At 48.1% G+C, this 20,885-nt stretch overlaps 1 protein-coding gene across 2 annotated transcripts in view; it reads left to right on the top strand.

The window, feature by feature from the left end:
* Window positions 1-20,885, top strand: part of ANKFY1 (ankyrin repeat and FYVE domain containing 1) — a 76,344-nt gene that overhangs the window by 50,495 nt on the left and 4,964 nt on the right. For both annotated transcript variants that reach the window (XM_060291203.2, XM_030861724.3), the window contains 14 exons: window positions 508-605; window positions 3,708-3,939; window positions 4,895-4,993; window positions 5,234-5,387; window positions 6,138-6,306; window positions 7,118-7,236; window positions 8,044-8,200; window positions 9,336-9,536; window positions 11,106-11,282; window positions 15,946-16,093; window positions 16,557-16,647; window positions 16,951-17,075; window positions 18,552-18,698; window positions 20,622-20,712. In XM_060291203.2, the coding sequence (XP_060147186.1) occupies window positions 508-605; window positions 3,708-3,939; window positions 4,895-4,993; window positions 5,234-5,387; window positions 6,138-6,306; window positions 7,118-7,236; window positions 8,044-8,200; window positions 9,336-9,536; window positions 11,106-11,282; window positions 15,946-16,093; window positions 16,557-16,647; window positions 16,951-17,075; window positions 18,552-18,698; window positions 20,622-20,712 (2,008 nt within the window). The remainder of the gene's footprint in view (window positions 1-507; window positions 606-3,707; window positions 3,940-4,894; window positions 4,994-5,233; window positions 5,388-6,137; window positions 6,307-7,117; window positions 7,237-8,043; window positions 8,201-9,335; window positions 9,537-11,105; window positions 11,283-15,945; window positions 16,094-16,556; window positions 16,648-16,950; window positions 17,076-18,551; window positions 18,699-20,621; window positions 20,713-20,885) is intronic.

Below are 20,885 nucleotides of genomic sequence, written 5' to 3'. Positions count from 1 at the left end.
AACCCATGCGCAGCGACGAAGACCCAACACAGCCAAAAATAAATTAATTAGTTAATAAAAAAAAATAAGGTTGAGAGTGTTACTGGCATCTGTTGGGCAGAAGCCAGGGATACTGCTAAATATCGCACTGTGTACAGGTCAGACTCCTCCTCGCAGCAAAGAATTATCTGGCCCAAAATGTCAGTAGCACTGCTGTTGAGAAATTATGTTCTAACCAACCCTGGTAAGGAGACATAGCTTCCCCCTGGTCCTAGGAGGTGGCTAGTGGGAAATCCAGGGAGGAATGAATGTCTTTTGACTTCCAGACCAAGTGTTTTCTCCCCACACAGGCTCATTTGAGTCTCTGTGTCCACACACAGGGTGCCTGTGTAGACTTAAATTTCACCTACGTCTAGTGTGGGCTTGTAAGTTGTGAAAGGTGGTAGGGAAGGGCAGGGTGTGGTGCAGTGTGGAACTTGACCTCATTTTTATGCAAATGGAAGAATGAACATGTGCATTTTCTCCTAGGAAATTGCTTACTACAGCGGGCAGCTGAAGCAGGAAATGAGGCAGCAGCTCTTTTCCTGGCAACCAGTGGTGCCCACGTCAACCACAGAAACAAGTGGGTAAGTGTGACAGGGCAGCCAGGTGAAGCGGCTTTGGTCTGTGGAAGAAATGGCAGTGGTGGATGGGTAGGAAAAAACAGAATAGATTCTCTTCAATTTTTGTCAAAAAAAAAAAAATACATGGACACTGTTAAAAAACCAGAGTCTAGTCGATGCTTTTATCCTCAAATATTGGTTGATCGATTCATTCAGCAGCCACTTCTTAAGCATTTGTGGTATGTCAGGTCCTAAACAATACACTGTGGACTTCATGGTCTACTAGAGATTAGCAAACATGGACACAACAACCTACCATATTAGCATCTTAATTTTTTGTAACATTTTACATTTGCTAAAGTTTTCCTGTGTGAATGTTTATTTAGTCTGTATCTCAAGCTAAGGCAGATGGTGCAGTGTTAAAGGGGGGCCTTTCGGGTTGCACATTCCTGGATTTACTAGGTTTCCCATTTCCCATCCTGCTGTATGTGGTCTTAGGTAAGTTGCTTAACGTTTCTGAGCTTCAGTTCTCATCGGTAAAGTGGGGTTAATATTGATTTCATAAGGTGTGGTTAAGATAAAAATAAATGATAAATTTAAGTGCTTATTAGCATAACATCTGGGACATTAGAAACTAAATAATAGTTATTTTTACTTTATAATTTTCAGACAGGGAGGATGTGTTTATCTTTAAGATCACATTTATTCTACAGCTACTTTGTGCAAGGAGCTTTAAGGTTATTATCCCTTTCAGTTCTCACAGGATCTAGAAGCAGCATGTGTTGAAGAGACATTATCAACATCTGTAAATCCCTCATTTCAGGGTAAAGAACCTTGAGGTTCTGAGAGGTTAAGTGACTCGTAAATAACGGAGCCAGTATTAAGACTCAGGCACTACAACATACAGTTGCATTTTCTCTCAGCAGCGCTGGGCAGAGCAGTAAACAGTAAGCTTGGTGTATGAGACAAATCAATGTGTCGTGGAAGCACAGAGGGGAGGGCAGCGCCATTTTTTCCCACCATTAAATCTACTAATCTGTCTGCGCCTAAACCTGCACCCGGCCTGCTCTCCAGCTAGAATGATGGCATGGCCCTGTATGCACCAGCGGCTGGTTTCTTGGCTTTGCTCCTGCCATTATGTGTGTCTGCCTCTGTCTGTCTCTCTCCTGTATCATCACTGTTGCCCACTGTTCATTTCTAATAGCATACAGACATGCTCTACTGTCTCTCAACTTAAAAGAAAATTCTCCCTTGAGCCCACGTTGTCTACCAACTCTTCCTTCTCTGATACCCTTCAGAGCAAAACTGGGTGAAACCTTAAGATGTAGAGGCACAGAGGAGACTCGACTTGAAAGCAAGTGAGAATGACACTGGAGACAGGTCTGGAATGCTGGTTTAAGGTCTTTGGACTTTATCCTGTGGGAAGAGAAAATCCACAGAAGTAGGCAAGCAGTATGATCATTTTCGGCTTGAGAAAGCTTCCTGGGATAGCTGGTGGGGTGGATGTACCATTGAGATCCAGGCTGGAGCCAGATGGGAATCATCTAGACAAGCAATGGCTTGTCCTGACCTCTGATACTAGATTTGGACCCAATGGGTTGGGTTTCAGAGGAATTGCAGAATGATAGTCCATAGGACCTACCTCTGTGGCTCTCAGAAGCAAGGGCTGGAGAGGTGTTAAGACGGTTGTGTTGGATCCAAGAAGAGAAGCAGGGGACTGGCCAGGGGGAAGAACTGCTGTGGGGAGAGTGAATTCCATTTTGTGATTGTTGAACTCCTTTTTAAACATTCAGGCAGGGATATCCTGCAGGCAGTGGGAAAATTAGATATACAGACAAGGCTGGAGATCCTGGTTTGAGAGTCCCCTGCTTGTATTCCCTGGTAGAAGTCATGGGCGTAGATAAGCGTACCTAGGGAGGCTGTGTGGGGGGAAGGGCTGGAGCAGAAGACAGCCTGAGGAGGAGGCTATAGGGAGAGGGTGGGGTGGGAAGGGGTCCTCGGGGGAAAGAAGTGAAAGAGCCAAATCCTTATCACCCGGTGAGATCACAGTGGCAGGACCCACAGGGGATCCCACACCGGGGAAGGTGATGAGGCGGCAATAAAAACACGTTAGCTAGAAATGAGGAAATACAAAACCCGCTCAAAGCATTCAAAGTGGTTCCTTCTGGGAAAGGAGAATTTTTTTTAGGGAAAACAAGGTGAAACCTTGCTGTTTTTCACAGCAGGCCTTGTAGATGAAGTTCTTGGACTCTAAACAGTGAGGATGTGTAGCTTCGGTAGGAGCCGGTGCAGAGCAGTGTGTTCAGTTTGTTTGGGTGAAAAGATCCAGTGTGTGTGTCTGCGTGTGTGTGTGTGTGTGTACAGGTGTACACATATATGTATTCACACATATATACACGTGTATATGTCTTTGTGTGAATATTCCGTCACTGGAGAGAAACATGAAACTGGTAATAATGGTTCCTTCAGGGGAGGATAATTGGGTAGGTGGGGGGGAAGGCACGAGGGGAAACTTCTTTTCAGTGTATACTCTTGCACCTTTTGAATATTGAATCAGGTACCTCTAATACCAATTAAAAATTTTTTAATTTTAAAAAGTGGGGGAAAGAGGTGTTTCTTGATCAGAATTCAAGGTGAGGTTGGTACAAGCTGGTGAAAGAATCAGGGCATCAGTGTGCTGGAGGGGGTTAAAAAAGCTGTGACGGTCGACTGACAGCACCGCTTATCTGTGGGGCTGTGGATGTGAGGCTTTTCTGATTTCTACAGTGTTTATTTTAGTGACGCTCGGAGGTCGTCTGTTTAATAATAATAATAATGTATTATTTTTATAATTAGCAACATAATTCTAAAAACTGAGTGAAGGGTGGAAATGCAGAAGATGAGGACCCAGGGTGTTCGGAGGGTGCTTGGGAGGACATTGGAGGAACTAAGGATGGTGGCACAGGAGAAAGGGAAGGAGAGGAGACCTGAGGAGTGGGACAGACCTCATGGAGCTGGTGACAGGATGAGCCAGGGGCTGTGCCTGGCACTGGGGACTGAGTTGCAGCACGTAGGCTGTCTTTGTCCCTTTGTGAAGGGGCCTCCTAGGCTGAAGTGCTCTGACTGGGACTATTCATTTCTGTTCAGGGAGAAACCCCGTTGCACACGGCCTGTCGGCATGGCCTGGCCAACCTCACTGCAGAGCTTCTGCAGCAGGGAGCGAACCCAAACCTACAGACGGAGGAGGCCCTGCCTTCACCAAAGCAGCCTGCATCCTTGCCCAGCTCAGCGGACAGCAGCGTCTACCTGCAGACACCACTGCACATGGCGATTGCCTATAATCATCCAGATGTGGTGTCTGTCATCCTGGAGCAAAAAGGTAGGTAGTTAGGGATTACTGCCCATCACCGTGACCTTTGCACAGTGGTTTTGAGTAGTTAATGACAGAGTTGATGTTTCTTCTATTGGTGAGTTTTCTTACCCCAAAAATCCTTTGCGGTCAAACCAGATAAGCATATATTCTGGCTCCGGCTACTGTTTTTCTCTGTGTACGTTTTCAGGATGGGGCCTGCTCACTTCACCCGCGGGGTTAAGGTTTAGAGTCTCTGGCTGCTCCTCTGGTGTTTCGGGGTGTGGCCCCAGGCCACTTCGGTGCGGGTCAAGCAGAGTTCTGCCTTGGCGTGAGCACTGTCTCTGGAAACTCTGCCGCCGCCGGTCTTCCACGAGCCGGTCAGCTCTCTCGCCCACCTCTGAGCCTCCCTGGCAGGTGAACCATGAGAGAGGAGCCAGAAAGAGGGGCCGAGGGAAGCCCCTGCCACGAGGGAGGCCCGTTTCCCTCAGAAAGTCATCTTCCAATTTTTCTCTTTCCTGCCTTGAAATTTGTTTTACTCTTTCCTGCATCCTTGTTAAGGCCGGCATCTTTTAGCACTGAGCTCATGGAAGGAAGTGGGGTGTTAGATAGGCCGTGCCTTTTTCTTAGCCCACACAGGAGGTATACGATGGTAGGACTTATGTGTTAGGGAAATGTCACCAGGGCATTGTTTTGATCCTCTTTTCAGTAATCAAGTAATTAAGGTGTGTTTCCATAGTGGACTCTGTTTTCCTTTTGTGAAGATTCAGTATTTTAACCTTTAAAACCATTCATTTTTCCTCATAAACTTTGCTCCAAAATATCAAATGTCTTGGCTTCCACTTCCCACAACAAGATTTATCAGTTCTCTGTATAGAAATGATCAGTCAGTCAGTTTGAAATTGAGCTGGTAGTCTCTTGAATACTTTAGATGGGATCCATGGGATGGTGAAATCAAGTGTTCTTTTTCTTTTAAAAAATATAGCTAATGCTCTTCATGCCACCAACAACCTGCAAATTATTCCAGACTTCAGCCTCAAGGATTCCCGAGACCAAACTGTGCTGGGCCTGGCATTATGGACTGGTAAGGTGGTGCCAGGGCCTGCAGACAGACAGACGCCAGACAGTGGGCGCTAGGAGAAGGGAGGTGGAAGGGTCGGAGCTAATCATTTGTTGTAGGACAGCCTTTCTGTTTGGGTTCAGCCCGTAATATCCAGTGGAGAACTGCTGGCTTTGCAAAGTTGAGAGGGTGTTTGTTGTAGTAAGAGGTTGATGAAGTGGGAGAAGCTGAGCCCACGTTAATCGGGGCTTGTCTCTTTCCCAGGCATGCACACGATCGCAGCCCAGCTGCTGGGCTCCGGGGCTTGCATCAACGACACCATGTCCGACGGGCAGACCTTGCTGCACATGGCCATGCAGCGGCAGGACAGCAAGAGCGCGCTCTTTCTCCTGGAGCACCAGGCGGACATAAACGTCAGGTGGGCTGGAACAGCACTCCGCCACAGCACCAGGCCACGTTTAGTTGGGACGGTTCATAGCCTTGCTTGTAGAAAAGAGTTTTGTTCCCTGTTAAAGGGAGAGAAACAATGACTCTGAAAAAGTACCAATGCAGTGTTGTAATTAAATGTAATCATAGACTCAGAAGGAGAATTGTGTGCTTTGCTCTTATTTGAACCTTTCGAGACCAGGGCACAATATTGCACAAATCTCCTTAAAAAGGACAGTCCAAAATCAATTGTTTAAAAGTAGGAATTTTCAGTTATAATGAAGAACATTCCAACAGATGAGCTATCAAAAGGCTTGAGGGGCGAAAATACACAGTTAAATTTTTATTATTTTTGCTTTTTCAAAGGAATTTATCTTTATCTCCAATGTCACCTGACCCAGAATGACTGAGTGGGTGAAAGTGTTTTGTCAAGTGGGTAGTTGGGGTGACATTCTATTCAGATGCTGTTGAAAGCAGCTGTATGCCTGTAAGATTTCAGCATGCTGGCATGTTTGGCAGTTATCTTCTCTGTGCAATAGGATAGCCTGGCTGTATTTTTTAAAAAGACAGGAGGGACAGATGCTATTGACAGGTTAACTTTCTCTGAAAGAATATTAGTGAATGTGGGTGAAGTGTGTTTAAGGGATACAGTGGACTCTGGCCTCTAGGATGCCCAGAAGGGCACGCTTTAACCATTTGGCCCCAGATACAAACATTGGTTTTGGTGTCCATGTCCCAGCAGGACTCAGGATGGGGAGACAGCTCTTCAGCTGGCCATCAGAAATCAGCTTCCCCTTGTCGTGGATGCCATATGCACCCGAGGAGCTGACATGTCTGTGCCAGATGAGAAGGGGAACCCCCCACTGTGGCTTGCGCTGGCAGATAATCTGGAGGACATCGCATCCACTCTGGTGAGACAAGCTCAACTTCAGCTCCGTTTACACATGGGGATATTTTGTGTCAGAGATGGATTTGGGGCCTCCGTAGCAATCATAAGGAGCATGAGATCTACCAAGTAACAGATTGGGTCAAGGACAAGCAGTCAAAGGTCATGTTAAAGAAGCTTGCGGGTTCAACGTAGCCTTGGCCAACACCTTTTCGTAGGGTGTCTTTATCAAGAAAACTACCAAGAAGCAAGAGAGCTGAGGCATTTCCTCAGGCGTCTGCTCCGGTGGTGGCTTAACTGGCTGTGGGATGTCCTCACTGTTACCACAGTGATAAGTTCTCAAATCTCAGGTTTGTCCCCCTTATTCAGAAGACAGGCTCCAAAAGTGGAGGTAGCCCCAGAAGCTCACTTAGTTTTCTGAAGGGCCTGAAATGTGACATAGAGGCATTTTAAACCTGGGGGTTTACCCAACTGTTCTTGAGATTACCTGCTGTTTACAGGTGTGTGTTACTGGGGGGCTCGTGTGTGTGTGCAGGCATTTGTGTGTGTTTTCTGTCCCTTCTAGGACACAGCTCTAGAGGACACTAATCAAACATATCTTCCTTCTATTTCTCAAACCCCTCCCGCAGGACCTAGTGCAAAAACTTGCACCGAGCAGATTTTAATCAGTGTTTGTAAAACTAATGAATGGTACAGATTAAACTAAATCTCAGTTAACTATCTACTGTGTCTCGCCTGAAAACTGGGTCTAATGATGTGCGTAGGGCTCACAGATGGTAATAAACGTGTTTACCTTTGCTTGGCAGTGCTTGTGAGTGACCTGTGTTTTCCTGCAGGTCAGACATGGCTGTGACGCCACGTGCTGGGGCCCAGGACCTAGTGGGTGCCTTCAGACCCTGCTGCACAGAGCCATTGATGGAAACGACGAGTCTACCGCCTGCTTTCTTATTCGCAGGTCTGAGAGGCCTGAGTATCCCTCCAGATCTTATTCAGCGTATCGCAAACTGGCCCTTTTCTCATTTACTCCAACTATAGTCTTGACCTGCCTGTAGCTAGCTTGACCTTTGTAATGAAGGCTAGAGAGGGTCATTGTTCTGTCAGATCAAGTCAGTCAGGGAGAGGGGCTTATGTGCCCAGATCAAAGAATCTAAAAGCTAAGCCAGCTTCCTGCTTTGGGAGCCATATAGGTCCCTGTAGTCACATCAGACCAGTTCACACAGTGAGACCGGGAGGCTGGGGTGGAGGAGACCGAATGGCCTCTGCAGGACTCCACCAAGGTGCCTGAGTCATGCCAGCCTCCACGGCCTCAGAGTACAGGAGGTGTGGGAGCTGAGGTTATTCAGGAAAGCTTTAGAGCAGTAATTCTCAAACTTTAAATGCATGCAGGTCCCCTGGGGGAGTTTTTAAGCGTTCTGATACCCAGGTTGCCCCCAGGGGCAATTGCCAAAGAATCTAGGGAAGCAAGGGAATTCCCTAGCAGTCCAGTGGTTAGGACTCTGCGCTTCCAGTGCAGGGGCCCGGGTTCCATCCCTTGTCGGGGAACTAAGATCCTGCAAGACGCGTGGCGTGGCCAAAAATAAAAGAAAAAAAATCTGTGGGAGCAGGACACACACACCCGTATTTGAGGCCAAGAAGCAAGGACTGCAGTCCCTGGTGGTGGCAGCCTTTCTGTTGGGTTGGATGAGGCTGCTGCTTTACACCTGTTAGCATGCCTTCAGGCTCGGTGGAAGCATGCGTTCCTTTTACTTCGCCTTCCTTTCAGTGGCTGCGATGTGAATAGTCCCAGACAACCTGGTGCTAATGGAGAAGGAGAGGAAGAGGCCAGAGATGGGCAGACCCCCTTGCATCTGGCAGCCTCCTGGGGGCTGGAAGAGACGATACAGTGTCTTCTGGAGTTTGGTGCCAATGTAAATGCACAGGTAAGGAGAGTATCTCTTTTCCAGGAAGATGGATGGTAACCCCAGAATCAGGGAAATCACCTCTTATGGCCAGGGACCTTGCAGAGTCTCTGGTCTCGGGCCTCTGCTTTTCCATGAATGGGCCTAAGGGACGGACACACGAAGTGACTGTCTCTTGGGTCATGTAGCCTGTCTAGTAGTTTTAATGATTTCAGGTTAAGACTTTTCGTCTCTTTGCCTTTGTCCTTTCTACAAAGTGAGGAAGGTTCGTTCAATCAACTTTTCTTTGCCTCCTGTCCACATTTTTTACAGATTTCCATTGAGAATTTGTTCCTATCCCAAGCTGAGTACTGTGTTTAGGAAAATGTTCCAGTAGCTCAATAGGGCATCCCTGAGTTACGTTCCTTGATGCTTTTCAACGTTCTAGCCTGTAAAGATTTGTGTAGCGGACTTCCCTGGCTGTCCAGTGGTTAAGGTTCTTCTAATACAGGGGACGGGTTCGATCCCTGGTTGGGGAACTAAGATCCCATGTGCCGCACTGTGTGGCCAAAAACAGAAAAGATTTATCTGGCCCTGCAGCCAGATAAGTAGTGGTTTAACTTAGAGGTGAGGGTGACTGCAGCTTTTTTTTTTTTTTAATAAATTTATTTATTTTATTTATAAAATAGTTGCGGCGAGCGGGGGCTACTCTTCGTTGCAGTGCGCGGGCTTCTCGTGGTGGCTTCTCCTGTTGCGGAGCACGGGCTCTAGGTGCGTGGGCTTCAGTAGTTGTGGCCCGCGGGCTCTAGAGCGCAGGCTCAGTAGTTGTAGCACGCGGGCTTAGTTGCTCTGCGGCATGTGGGATCTTCCCGGACCAGGGCTCGAACCTGTGTGTCCTGCATTGGCAGGCGGATTCCCAACCACTTCACCACCAGGAAAGCCCATATCACAGCTTTTCTAAACCAAATGTGTTTGTGCCCCTGGTCACTGGAGCGTGGAGGTAACGGGGAGTGGCTGTCAGTCATCTCTGTGTTTGGCCTCTTGAAAAACTGATTTCAAATACAGAGTGGCAGTATTGATTCTCAGAACTGAATTCTGTTTACAGGTTATTCCCCTTCGTATTTTTCCTGGGTTTTATCTTTGCTTGGACATTGAAATCTGTGCCTTGTCCCCACAGGATGCAGAAGGAAGAACGCCTGTCCATGTGGCCATCAGCAACCAACACGGCGTCATCATTCAGCTGCTGATTTCCCACCCTGACATCCACCTGAATGTCCGAGACAGGCAGGGCCTGACCCCCTTTGCCTGTGCCATGACCTACAAGAACAACAAGGCAGCCGAGGCCATCCTGAAACGAGAGTCCGGGGCTGCTGAGCAGGTGAGTGACCGGCACCCAACATTCTCCATGGCGCCCCAAGCACTAAACATGTGTCACCAACTAAACAGGGCTCTTCTCGTTAAAGACATTTGTACTCCCCTTAAATTTTGGCCATTCAGATGTCCTGTCAGTGCTGGATGGAATGTGCCTGCTCTGCCCTGCATGCCAGCCACCTGCTGGTGCCATGTGTGGAAGGGAGCTGGCGGAGGCTGGGCCCAGGGACAGGAATTCTGTGTTTGTACAACTGAGGGCATTCTTTGCTTTTGCTGGGTGGTTTACTTGCCCTAGTAATGAATGTCTTAAAAGGGTTAAATTGAACTTGAGCTTTTGGTGTCATGTTGGGTTTTAGAGGAGCTGTCAGCATTCAGCTTAGCAGGCTCAGTTGTCCTTATTGTGGATGGTGAGCTGTTGACCTGCAACATCAGACTGGGCGGGAAAGGACAGAGGCAACTGATTTAAGGCGGGAGCTGGGATGGGTTTGTGAAGTCAGTTCTCAGACACTTGAATCTCCATCCAGCACTTTATTTGTCTATTTACGCCAAGATTTATGAGTAGCCATTTATGAAGGTAAATTGGAAACTTGGGACCTGAACAAAAGTACTAACACGGGTGGAGACTTTTGCTTTGTATTTCAGGCTTCCGTATATCCCTTTTCTTCAGCATTTGCCTGAGTGTGACTGATCGAGTAGGTGTTGACCTCACTCTTGCTCACATGGGGTAAAATATTCATGAATGGAGATAGTCATTTCACATTTCCTCCCCATCTAGCCTGAAACCGGTGCTGTTGATCGAAGTCCTTTGCAGATATGTTGCGCTGTGTGTGTGTGTGTGTGTGTGTGTGTGTGTGTGTGTGTGTGTGTGTGTGTGTGACGGAATGTGGTGTGTGTGTAGCATGTGTGTCTCCCTCACTTTCTCCTGAGCCCTCACACTGATATGGCAGCTCTGGTAGTTGTAGTGTCCTGTGTGGTTTGATGTGAGTGGGCTTCTGTCTGCTTTACATCAGTGGTGCAAAGTCTGTGACATACCGTTGGCGACCTCCCCCAACATGTATTATTATCCTGTAGCTCAGTGAAAGAAGAGACTTTCTGGAAATTTCTGAAGGTTTGTTTGGCTGCTCAAGGGTCAGGCTGGCATTGCAGCTGTGGTTTTTAGAATTCTGGGTGCTTGTTTTAGCCAAAGCAGGAAACGCCCAAAGCCGCTGTCCACCATTGCCTTTCCCCATGCATCCCAGTATTCTGGTGCTTTTCTTTCCCTGTCCTTCAGGTTGTCTCCTTCTTGGCCTTCCAAGTCCACTCCTGCTTCAGGAGGATGCCGGGGCAGCTTGGGTTAGCTCCCTTTTTCTGACCACGCACATGTGGTCACACGCATAAATACGCAGTGTGGGTCTATGGTGGGTGTGGGGCGTGGGGTGTAGCGCGACATTGAGTGTTGGTTCTTGGGAGGGAGCTTCTGGAGCTGAGGGAGGACTACACCGTGGCCCTTCCAGTGGTCAGTGCAGCTCGCAGCTGCTCAGGAGGCCCTCTTGCAGGGGGAGCCCACTAATATTTTGGTTCCCACTTGTTGCCTTAGGTGGATAACAAGGGCCGGAATTTTCTTCACGTGGCAGTTCAGAACTCTGATATCGAAAGTGTGCTCTTCCTGATCAGCGTCCAGGCTAACGTGAATTCCAGAGTCCAGGATGCTTCCAAGTTGACCCCTTTGCACCTTGCTGTCCAAGCAGGCTCAGAGATTATTGTCCGCAATTTGGTAAGTGTCGCTGAAACATTATCGCATGAAACGTGTGGACAAAGCATGTTGTAGAGTGTGTGCGGACTCTCATCACAGGTGTTTGGCCAGGTATTGTGAAAGGCCAGCAGGAATTTGGGGAGGTAGCCGGTACACTCCAGCAGGTGTGTCTGTGGGCAGTGTGTCCTGAGTGCCCAGTGGGCAGACAGATGCTGGAGTGAGGCCACGAGGGAAGGCGGCGTGTGGGTGGCGGTGGCAGGGTGGGAGCATCAAGGGAAGGGAGGTCACTTCCGTTGACTGCCGGCTCTGTGTCAGGCGCTCAACTGGTGCTTTCCAGCGAGTGCGCGCACACTCTCCCTCTCCCCACCCCTCCCTCCCCCCTCCCCCCTTCCCCCCCACTCTCTTGTTTTCATGAGTTTTAAAATCGTTTTTGGAGGTATAATTGACAAACAACATTAAGTTGGCTTCAGGTATACAACATTGATTTGGTATTTGTATATTTTGCAAAATGATCAACTCGAGTCTCGTTAACATCTGTCACCATATGTAGTTACAACAAATTTTTTTCCTGTGATGAGGATTTTTAAATTTACTCTCTTAGCAACTCTCGGATATACACCACAGTTTATTCACTGTAGTCACCATGCTGTGCATCACACCCCCGTGACTTACTTATTTTGTAACTGGAAGTTTGTGCCTTTTGACCCCCTTTACCCATTTTGCCCAGCCCTCACCCCTGCCTCTGGCAACCACTAGTCTATTCTCTGAATCTGTGAGCTTGGGGGTTTTTTGTTGTCTGTTTTGTAAACTCCACATGTGAGGTCATACAGTATTTGTCTTTCTCTTTCTGACTTATTTCACTTAGCATAATGCCCTCAAGGTCCAGCCATGTTGCTGCAAAAGATTCCATTCCTTTTTACGGCTGAATAGTGTTCATTGTATATACATAACACAGCTCTTTATCCATCCCTCCGTCACAGATACTTAGGTTGCTTCCATATCTTGGCTGCTGAAAATAATGCTGCAATTAAACATGGGTGCATGTATCTTTTTGAATTAGTGGGGGTTTATTTTGGAAAAATGCCCAGAAGTGGAATTATTAGATCGTATGGTAGATGTATGTTGAATTTTTTGAGGAACCTTCATACTTTTTTCCTTAGTGGCTACACCAGTTTACATTCCCACCAGCAATGCACGAGGCTTCCCTTTTCTCCACGTCCTTGCCAACACTTGTTACTCATAATAACCATTCTAACAGGTGTGAGGTGATATCTCATGGGCTTTTAAAAAATGTTTGTTTATTATTTATTTATTTGTTTATTTTGGCTGCGTTGGGTCTTAGCTGCCGCATGTGGGATCTTCCTTGTGGCATGTGGGATCTTCCTTGTGGCGTGTGGGATCTTTTTTTTTTTTTTTTTGGTTGCAGCATGTGGACTTCTTAGTTGCAGCATGCATGCGGGATCTAGTTCCCAGACCAGGGATCGAACCCGGGCCCCCCGCGTTGGGAGCTCGGAGTCTTACCCACTGGACCACCAGGGAAGTCCCTCTCATTGTGGTTTTGATTTACATTTCCCTGATGATTAGTAATGTAGAGCATCTTTTCATGTACCTGTTGGCTATCTGTATGTCTTCTGTGGAAAAATATGTATTCAGATCCTTTGCGCATTTTTAATTGGATTGTTTCTCCTTTGCTGTGCAGAAGCTTTTTAGTTTGTAGTCCCAGTTTTTTATTTTTGCTTTTGTTGCATTTGCTTTTGGTGTCAGATCTAAAAAACTATCACCAGTACTGATGTCAGGGAGCTTACTGCATCTTAATTCTCAAAACTACTCAGAGGGATGTAGGAAATGTTTTACATTTTACAAAGGAGAAAATTTAATCTCAAAGAATTTTCTTCCCTCAAGAATATCAGTGGACTTCCCCGGTGGCGCAGTGGTCAAGAATCCGCCTGCCATTGCAGGGGGACATGGGTTCGATCCCTGGTCCGGGAAGATCCCACATGCTGCGGAGCAACTAAGCCCGTGTGTCACAACTACTGAGCCTGTGCTCTAGAGCCTGCGAGCCACAACTACTGAAGCCCGCGTGCTACAGTTACTGAAGCCCACGCACCTAGAGCCCGTGCTCCGCAACAAGAGAAGCCACTGCAATGAGAAGCCCCCACTTGCCACAACTAGAGAAAGCCTACATGCAGCAATGGATGAATGAATGGATAGATAGATAGATAAATAAGAAAGAAAGAAGGGAGGGAGGGAAGGAAGGAGGGAGGAAGGGAAGGAGGGAGGGAGGGAGGGAGGGAGGGAGGACGGAAGGAAGGAAGGGAGGGAGGGAGGGAGGGAGGGAGGAAGGAAGGAAGGAAAATCAACTAGTTAGGAGTATAGCTGGGAATTTGGCCATTTCTCTTTGACCCCAAAGCCTGTCTTTTCCAGGACAACTTAATGCCACCCAGGCAGGGGAAGGGTCTGAGCAAAGATGTGGAGACTGGAAAATGCATGTGGTTTTTCAAGTGGCAAAGTTTGGTTGAAATTTGAGCAGAGAGTAGAAGGAGATGTGGTTGGAGAGAGAGATAGAAGCCAGGTCATGGGGTCTCATATTTCAAACCAAGAACTGTGAGCGGCCTTCATCCTTTCAGTAGTAGAGTGTTTGAGCTGAGAGCGTGGTCCAGAGCCAAGACCAGGCCTCCACGTCACCTGGCTGGCTTACAGAGCTGCCACTTGCTGCTGCCTCCCATCGGAACTGACCGCTCGAGCACTTGCCCAGCCTTTGGTGCCCTGCCATTTTTGTTTTTGAAGAATTCTTTTTAGGAAAATCTTTATGACTTGACATGTGTTGGAGCTGAGAGAGCATCTGCCTTGGGGGTGGGGTGTGAGGGTGTGGGGGCAGTGTCAGCAGAGAAGAGGCCTAGGGGAGGCAACCACAGGGAAGGATGGACTGGACAGTGATGAGGAGGTGGGTCTGACAGATGCCGGGTGCAGACTGGATGTGGGGAGCAGTGAAGGAGGCAGACGTGAATAGGGAGTTGCGCCCCGTGTGTGTCAGTCTGCCTGCCACCCTAGGAATCTAGGTGTTTTGAGGGTCAGGGCCCCTTCCTCAAGGTCATGCCCTGTTTTACTAAGCCTTGATCTTGCAGGTGATTGGAGTCCCTAGAAACAGCTGATCTTCCAAACAATGGCCATGTAGTCCTTTGTCTATGAATCGGTATAGCTTAATGTTGGAACCTATTCACACTGAAACAGTGCCTTTCTCCACTGAGAAAGGTTAGGGTTAGCGATGACCCTAGCACAGCACTCGCGACCATGAATACCCCTCTATGGCATGTCCTGTTTGGACCTATGAGTGATTTGACCAGGCACCCAGAGGTCTGGGGGGCTGGGACTTGGAAGTCAGGGTCAGAACCAGAGAAGCTGATCACTGCCTAGATTTTCCCAGAGGCAGAGTGCCTGCACACACAGACAAAGGAACCAAAGATGGCTGCAGACCTCAGGAGAGGCAAATTGGGCTTTGACTGCAAAGTAGAGGTTCTGTTCTGTTAACAGCAGCTGTCTTTGAAACTTTATTAGGAAGTGGATGATGAATGAACTTCAGATACTAAATGAATATATAAGACACTATTTAAAGGACCTTCCTGCCTTTGATTCTGTAATTCTTTGTGTTACTTTCTTTCTTTTAAAAAACTAATTTTAAAAAGTACATTTTTATTGTGGATTTATTTATATCCCTTAAAGCATGTAAGGATATAAAGCAGTTAGTAACTCCCTTTCACTCCTGACTCTTCCCTGAGTTTGGCGTGTATGCTTTTAAACACCTTCACAGTTTGTGTATGTTTGTGTGTGCATATATAGTTCTCTTATCTCTGTCTCACCAAATGGAATCACACTATCTTCCTGTCTTCTAACGTGCCTTTTTAAATTTAAATTTTATTTATTTATTATTTATTTATTTATTTATTTATGGTAAGCACGGGCCTCTCACTGTTATGGCCTCTCCCGTTGCGGAGCACAGGCTCCGGACGCGCAGGCTCAGCGGCCATGGCTCACGGGCCCAGCCGCTCCGCGGCACGTGGGATCTTCCTGGACCGGGGCACGAACCCGTGTCGCCTGCATGAGCAGGCGTACTCTCAACCACTGCGCCACCAGGGAAGCCCTATTTTTTTATTTTTATGTTTTGTTTTTTTGATAGGTAAGTAGTGGATTTATTTAGAGAGAAACACACTCCACAGACAGAGTTCGGGCCATCTCAGAAAGCAAGAGAGGCCTAACTTGCCTTTTTTTTAAACTTACTATAGCATAGATATCCTTTCATGTTAAGCCCTAAATTTTTAACATCTTAGTGGCTCCCAGTGCTATTGTTTGTATGTATTATAATTTCTGTAACTAAATCTTTTCTGCAGTCTGGTTTTACTGTTACACGCAGTGGACATCCTTATATAGTGCACTGCAGTCCTGTGTAGTTTAATATACTGAAGTCTTAGAATTTCTCTGTCCTAGGGAATGGCTTTTTAAACATTTTGATAATTGCCAGTTTGCCCTTGGGATAGGTTTTGCTGGCCTGTGCCTCACCAGGAGTTTGCTCCCAGCTTTGCCAGCAGGGCAGACTCTGTGGATGCCAGGAGATAGGCAGGCTTGGTCCCTTACACAGGACCTTGGTTGGTTGTGGTAGAACGGCTGATCATGTAATCAACTTCAACAGCTTCTTGCAGGAGCCAAAGTGAATGAATTAACCAAGCACCGCCAGACCGCCCTGCATCTTGCTGCCCAGCAGGACCTGCCCACCATTTGCTCAGTCCTCTTGGAGAATGGAGTGGACTTTGCTGCTGTGGATGAGAATGGAAATAATGGTAACTTCCAGTCATTCCCCGTGTGCAGTGCTGAGTGCCTCGAGCAGTCCCTCCCTTCTAGGGTTGGAGGGGCACTGCCTCCTTGGGTCTGCTCCCCTTCCCAGAGGTTGGCTCTTACAGGGGCAGTGCTGTGACAGGAAATGCTCTGAGCCAGGCATGCACCCTGCTCCTGACCAGGGCCTGAGCAACCTCCTGATGTGAGTGGTAACTCTGGAGGCCTAAATGGCTTCTTGTGAAACCATTGAATCTCATCTTTGGATAACGGCAGAGGCAGAAAGTGAATCTTAGGTTGCATTTAGGACTCATTCTTGGGGATGGTGAAGCATGGAAAGGATGGTTCTGTGAGTGGACAGTGGCTGCTCTGGCCGAGTCCCATTTAGAGGGAAGTTTGTGAGGGTGAGGAGGAGTCGAGATTTTCTCTCTGTGCTTCTGGGCTTGCACTGTAAGAGAGTTTCCTCCTCAGCTCTTCATCTCGCTGTCATGCATGGCCGGCTCAACAACATCCGGGTCCTCCTGACAGAGTGCACCGTGGATGCTGAAGCCTTTAATCTACGGTGAGTGTGTGTGGTTCAGAGCAGAGGCCAGAGCTCCACGTCCCCTGGCCTGCCCCTCCGAGCTGGTGGTCACGGGCACCTTGTATTAGCCCCAGGGGCATGCTGCAGAACTGTCCACTAGGGCCCTTGACCAGCCTTTAGTACCCTGGAATTCTTCTTTCTGAAAATACTTTTTAGGAAAACTTTTATGATTATTGTGTCCTTTAGATTTATCCAGCATCACAGAGTTCTGAAAACCCCATTTCTCTTGTGCATGATGGCTGTGGCAGATAGATCCCTAACTTTTCCAACTTGTTTTATCAGAGGCCAGTCGCCACTGCACATTTTGGGACAATATGGCAAGGAGAACGCAGCAGCCATCTTTGATCTCTTCTTAGAGTGCATGCCTGAGTATCCTCTGGATAAACCAGATGCAGAAGGAAACACAGGTATGTAATAAGATTTTTGTCTGTCCTGTCTCACTGGTGTTCCTTGCTTCCTAGAAAAATAAGAGCCCATGCCGAAAAACAAGACACCCATGCCGTTACTTAAGGACATTCAGCCCAGTGGGCTGGGCTCTGTGAGAACCTGTCACCGATTCCTGACTTGGAATTTGGCAGTGTCTGATTTTAGGCACAAGCACATCTGAAGTGGGGCTAGTGCTCCAAAGCCATATCCACGTCCAGACAGGCCTGCCCACCTGTTTTTATTGCCCTCATCTACCTCGTATCCAGTCAACTAGATCCCTACCCAAGCTTCCAGATCCCAAGAGAGAGAGGAAATACAGCCACCGCACAGGTGCTTCAGAAGGAGGAAATGTGCCACAGTGCGTATTTATGTGTTTTGAAAAAGTGGCATGTTATGTACAGATGAGGGCTGATGTCTACTTGAGGGGTTTAGTAAACAGGCCTCTGTCATGGTAGTGCTCTAGCCACCCACAATCACTGTGTTAATTTGTGTAGCTTTCATAGTGTTTTTGATGGACTTTTGCATTCGTTTTCTTGTTGAATACTCGCAACAACCTTATAAGGTAAGCAGTGCGTATAATGTGTCCCCATTTTTCAAGTAAGGAAACAAAGATGAAACCCAAATCTCTTTCTCCCTAGCCCAGGGCTCTCTGAGCTCTTTGCTGCTGCTGTATTCCCATTCATTTGCCATCATTGCCAGACAGAACCTCATGGCCTTTGGCAGCAATGCAGTCACCAAAGGGTGTCCCAGACCTTAGCATGGGACCAAATATTTTGTCATCAGTTCTCGGCCTTGATTCATGAACATGTTTTTTAAGCCAGCAGTGGTGAGCCTGAGTTTCAGAGGAGTCAGCCCTGGGCGTGAGCTGCTGGACCCAGAGCCTACTGCAGTGAGCACCGTTGTCCAGGAGCAGGTGAACAGGCAGGCAGGTGCTTCCTGCCCCAGTAGGGAGGGCCAGCAGGGTGGCCTGGCCAGAGCCCGGGCGCCCACCAGGCCTGCTCCTGCACAGGAGAGAGGCTCCACGGGGTAGAAGAACTTTCTGGCGCAGGTTTACCGCACTAATCTATTGTTTTCTCCGTGTGTACACACCTCACGAGTCTTCAGAGTTAGGTACATCGTGTGAAAAGAGCTTTGTCCCCCACCCCCCAGTGTTTTATGCCAGAGGAAGGCAGCTGAAACAATGGTATATTTTCCCTTCAGTGTGTGACCCCTCCTCAGTGCTCTTGTGGCCAGAGCTCTGAATGGGCAGGAGTGTGTCTCTGGAGCTGGAGCTGCTCTGGACCCCCTGGCTCGTGGCCGGGTCCTTGGCTGCAAGATGCTGCAGATCCTCTGCGGAGCTGTCACGAGAGCCCCAAGGCCCTTGTGTGTCAGTGGGGACTTTGCCAACACGTGTCCTGCCAGGGTTCTGTCCTGCCCTCGGCGGTGGGAAGTAGCCCTGCCTGTGGTTTTGTTTCCAGTGCTGCTCTTGGCATACATGAAAGGGAACGCCAACTTGTGCCGTGCCGTCGTCCGCTCGGGTGCTCGCCTGGGGGTGAACAACAACCAAGGGGTCAACATCTTCAACTACCAGGTTGCCACCAAGCAGCTGCTGTTTAGACTCTTAGGTGAGTGGCCCACTTTCTGCTCTTCCAGTGCAGGCACAGTGACGGTGTTGATTATCTGGATGTATTGGTGACCTTGAAATCTCATAATGACTTGCTTCACGATCTGAACCAGCAGTTTTCCAGGCACCATATGGTTTAGGCCTTCGTGAATGCCATGCAGGGCCTTTGAGCAGCAGTGGGAGGGTCACTTTTGGAAACCCAATCTGGTTTATTGGGTGTCCCGCTTTGGGGCTCCCGTCAGTTTCCCATTTCCCCAGATCCCACCAGAAACCTGACAGCTCCAGGCATTCCCCCTTCCCACGGTTCCCGACTGCGTGTCTGCACACCCTTTGTCCTTCAGCTGATGCCACTTCTCTGCGTCCTTCAGAATTGCCTTCTGGTTCAGCCCCACTGACTTCCTCCTCTATGTTCCTTTTGTGGCGAGGAGAGCTTCACGCTTGATAAATGTCATATTGCAAGTCTTTACTTGTCCCCATTGAAGTAGCAGAAAGACTCAGAATGTCTCAAGTGCCACTGTGCTGTCATCACCCACAGTGCAGGTGGAACGGGGTTCTTAGCCCCATGGTATGTGCAGAGAAACGAGCTCAGACATACTTAGTAGCTGTGTGATCTTGATGTAGGTGACTTGCCCAAGGTCACAAAGCTGGTTTGTAGCAGAGCCAGCACCAAAGTGCGGTGTTGCTATAGCTAGTCTACTCTCTGCCGTGCTCTTGGTCAACCTTTAAGGAGCTCAGATCAGGAGCCCACACCATCTGCAGTGCTGGCATGTGGAAGGTGCTTGGTGACGATTGATTCCTCCCCGTGAGCTCGGTCTCCTTCTCTGCATGGAGCACTCAAAGCAGTGCCGGCATGTGGTTAGAGAAATGCTAGTGGTTGCTGCTGTCACCTACACTGGTAACTTCCAACCGAATGCCCCACAGCTTCCACAGACTCAAAACTGAACTCCTCTGCTGCTCTGCTTCTCTCTGATGTCTCTTCCCTGCCAGTGGTCCCACCTCAGACTCAGTGACTCTGTCCAGAAACCTGGGAATCACCTTTGTCTCCTTCCTGCTCCCTGCCTCCCTCTCACCCCCGACTTGTGTTCAGTCACCAGACCTGACGGATTCTGCCCCCTTCATTGCTCTTGTCTGGTCCCTCCATCCCTGTTCCCCTTACCATGGGGCCCCTGCCAGTCTTTCCAGCTGTTGGTCTGCCCTCTCCCTGCCATACCATCCCTGACTGCATGTGTTTCCCCCACAGACACTGTGCTGTTTCACTGCCTTAAGACTGTTTCCTTCCTACCCCCGTCTGCCTGGCAGACACTGGTTCTCCATATTTTCCTGTGTGCCACTTTCCCTGACCTACTTAGAATATAGACAGACCTCGGTCAGTTCCCGACCACCACAATAAAGTGAATATTGCAATAAACTAAGTCACACAAATTTTTTTGGCTTCCCAGCGCATATAAAAGTTCTATTTACATTGTACTGTAGTTTATTGCGTATGCAGTGGCACTGTCCAAAAATCAATGTATATACCTCAATTGAAAAATACTTCATTGTTAAAAAATGCCAAAATAAAATAGTAACATCAAAGATCACTGATCACAGATCATCATAACAAATATAATAATAATGAAAAAGTTTGAAATTTTTGAGAATTACCAAAGTGTGACAGAGACATGAAGTAAGAAAATGCTCTTGGAAAAATGGCACTGCTAGACTTGCTCAATGCAGGGTTGCCACAAACCTTCAATTTGTAAAAAGTACGATATCTGCAAAGCGCAATAAAAGGAAGCGTGCCTGTATGTTGCTTTCTTATCCTTCACGTCCCTCTGCGACGTGTTGCTTTATTTACTGGGCCATTTCCCTGCTACTTCTGAGCCCCAGGTCTGGCTGGGCACAGTCGGTATCTGACAGGAACTAGTCTTGTGCTGTGTTGCAGATATGCTGTCCAAGGAGCCTCCGTGGTGTGACGGCTCCAATTGCTATGAGTGTACTGCCAAGTTTGGAGTCACAACTCGCAAACATCACTGGTAAGACTGTCCCCGCCCACCCCCCACCAATCACTTGCCAGAGGAATAAGGGGATTTCTGCTATACCATTGCTGCTGCCTTTTCCCATGGTAAACTATGAACTTGCCAGGGCCCTGTACTCTCCTGGGCAACACTTGACCACACGGAGCAATGAGGTGACGGGACCCTGCACA

This window comes from Globicephala melas, chromosome 20 (genome assembly GCF_963455315.2).
Source record: "Globicephala melas chromosome 20, mGloMel1.2, whole genome shotgun sequence".
Lineage (NCBI taxonomy): Eukaryota > Metazoa > Chordata > Mammalia > Artiodactyla > Delphinidae > Globicephala > Globicephala melas.
Note: the sequence above shows the minus strand (reverse complement) of the source record. Positions and strands in the feature narration are given on the sequence as shown.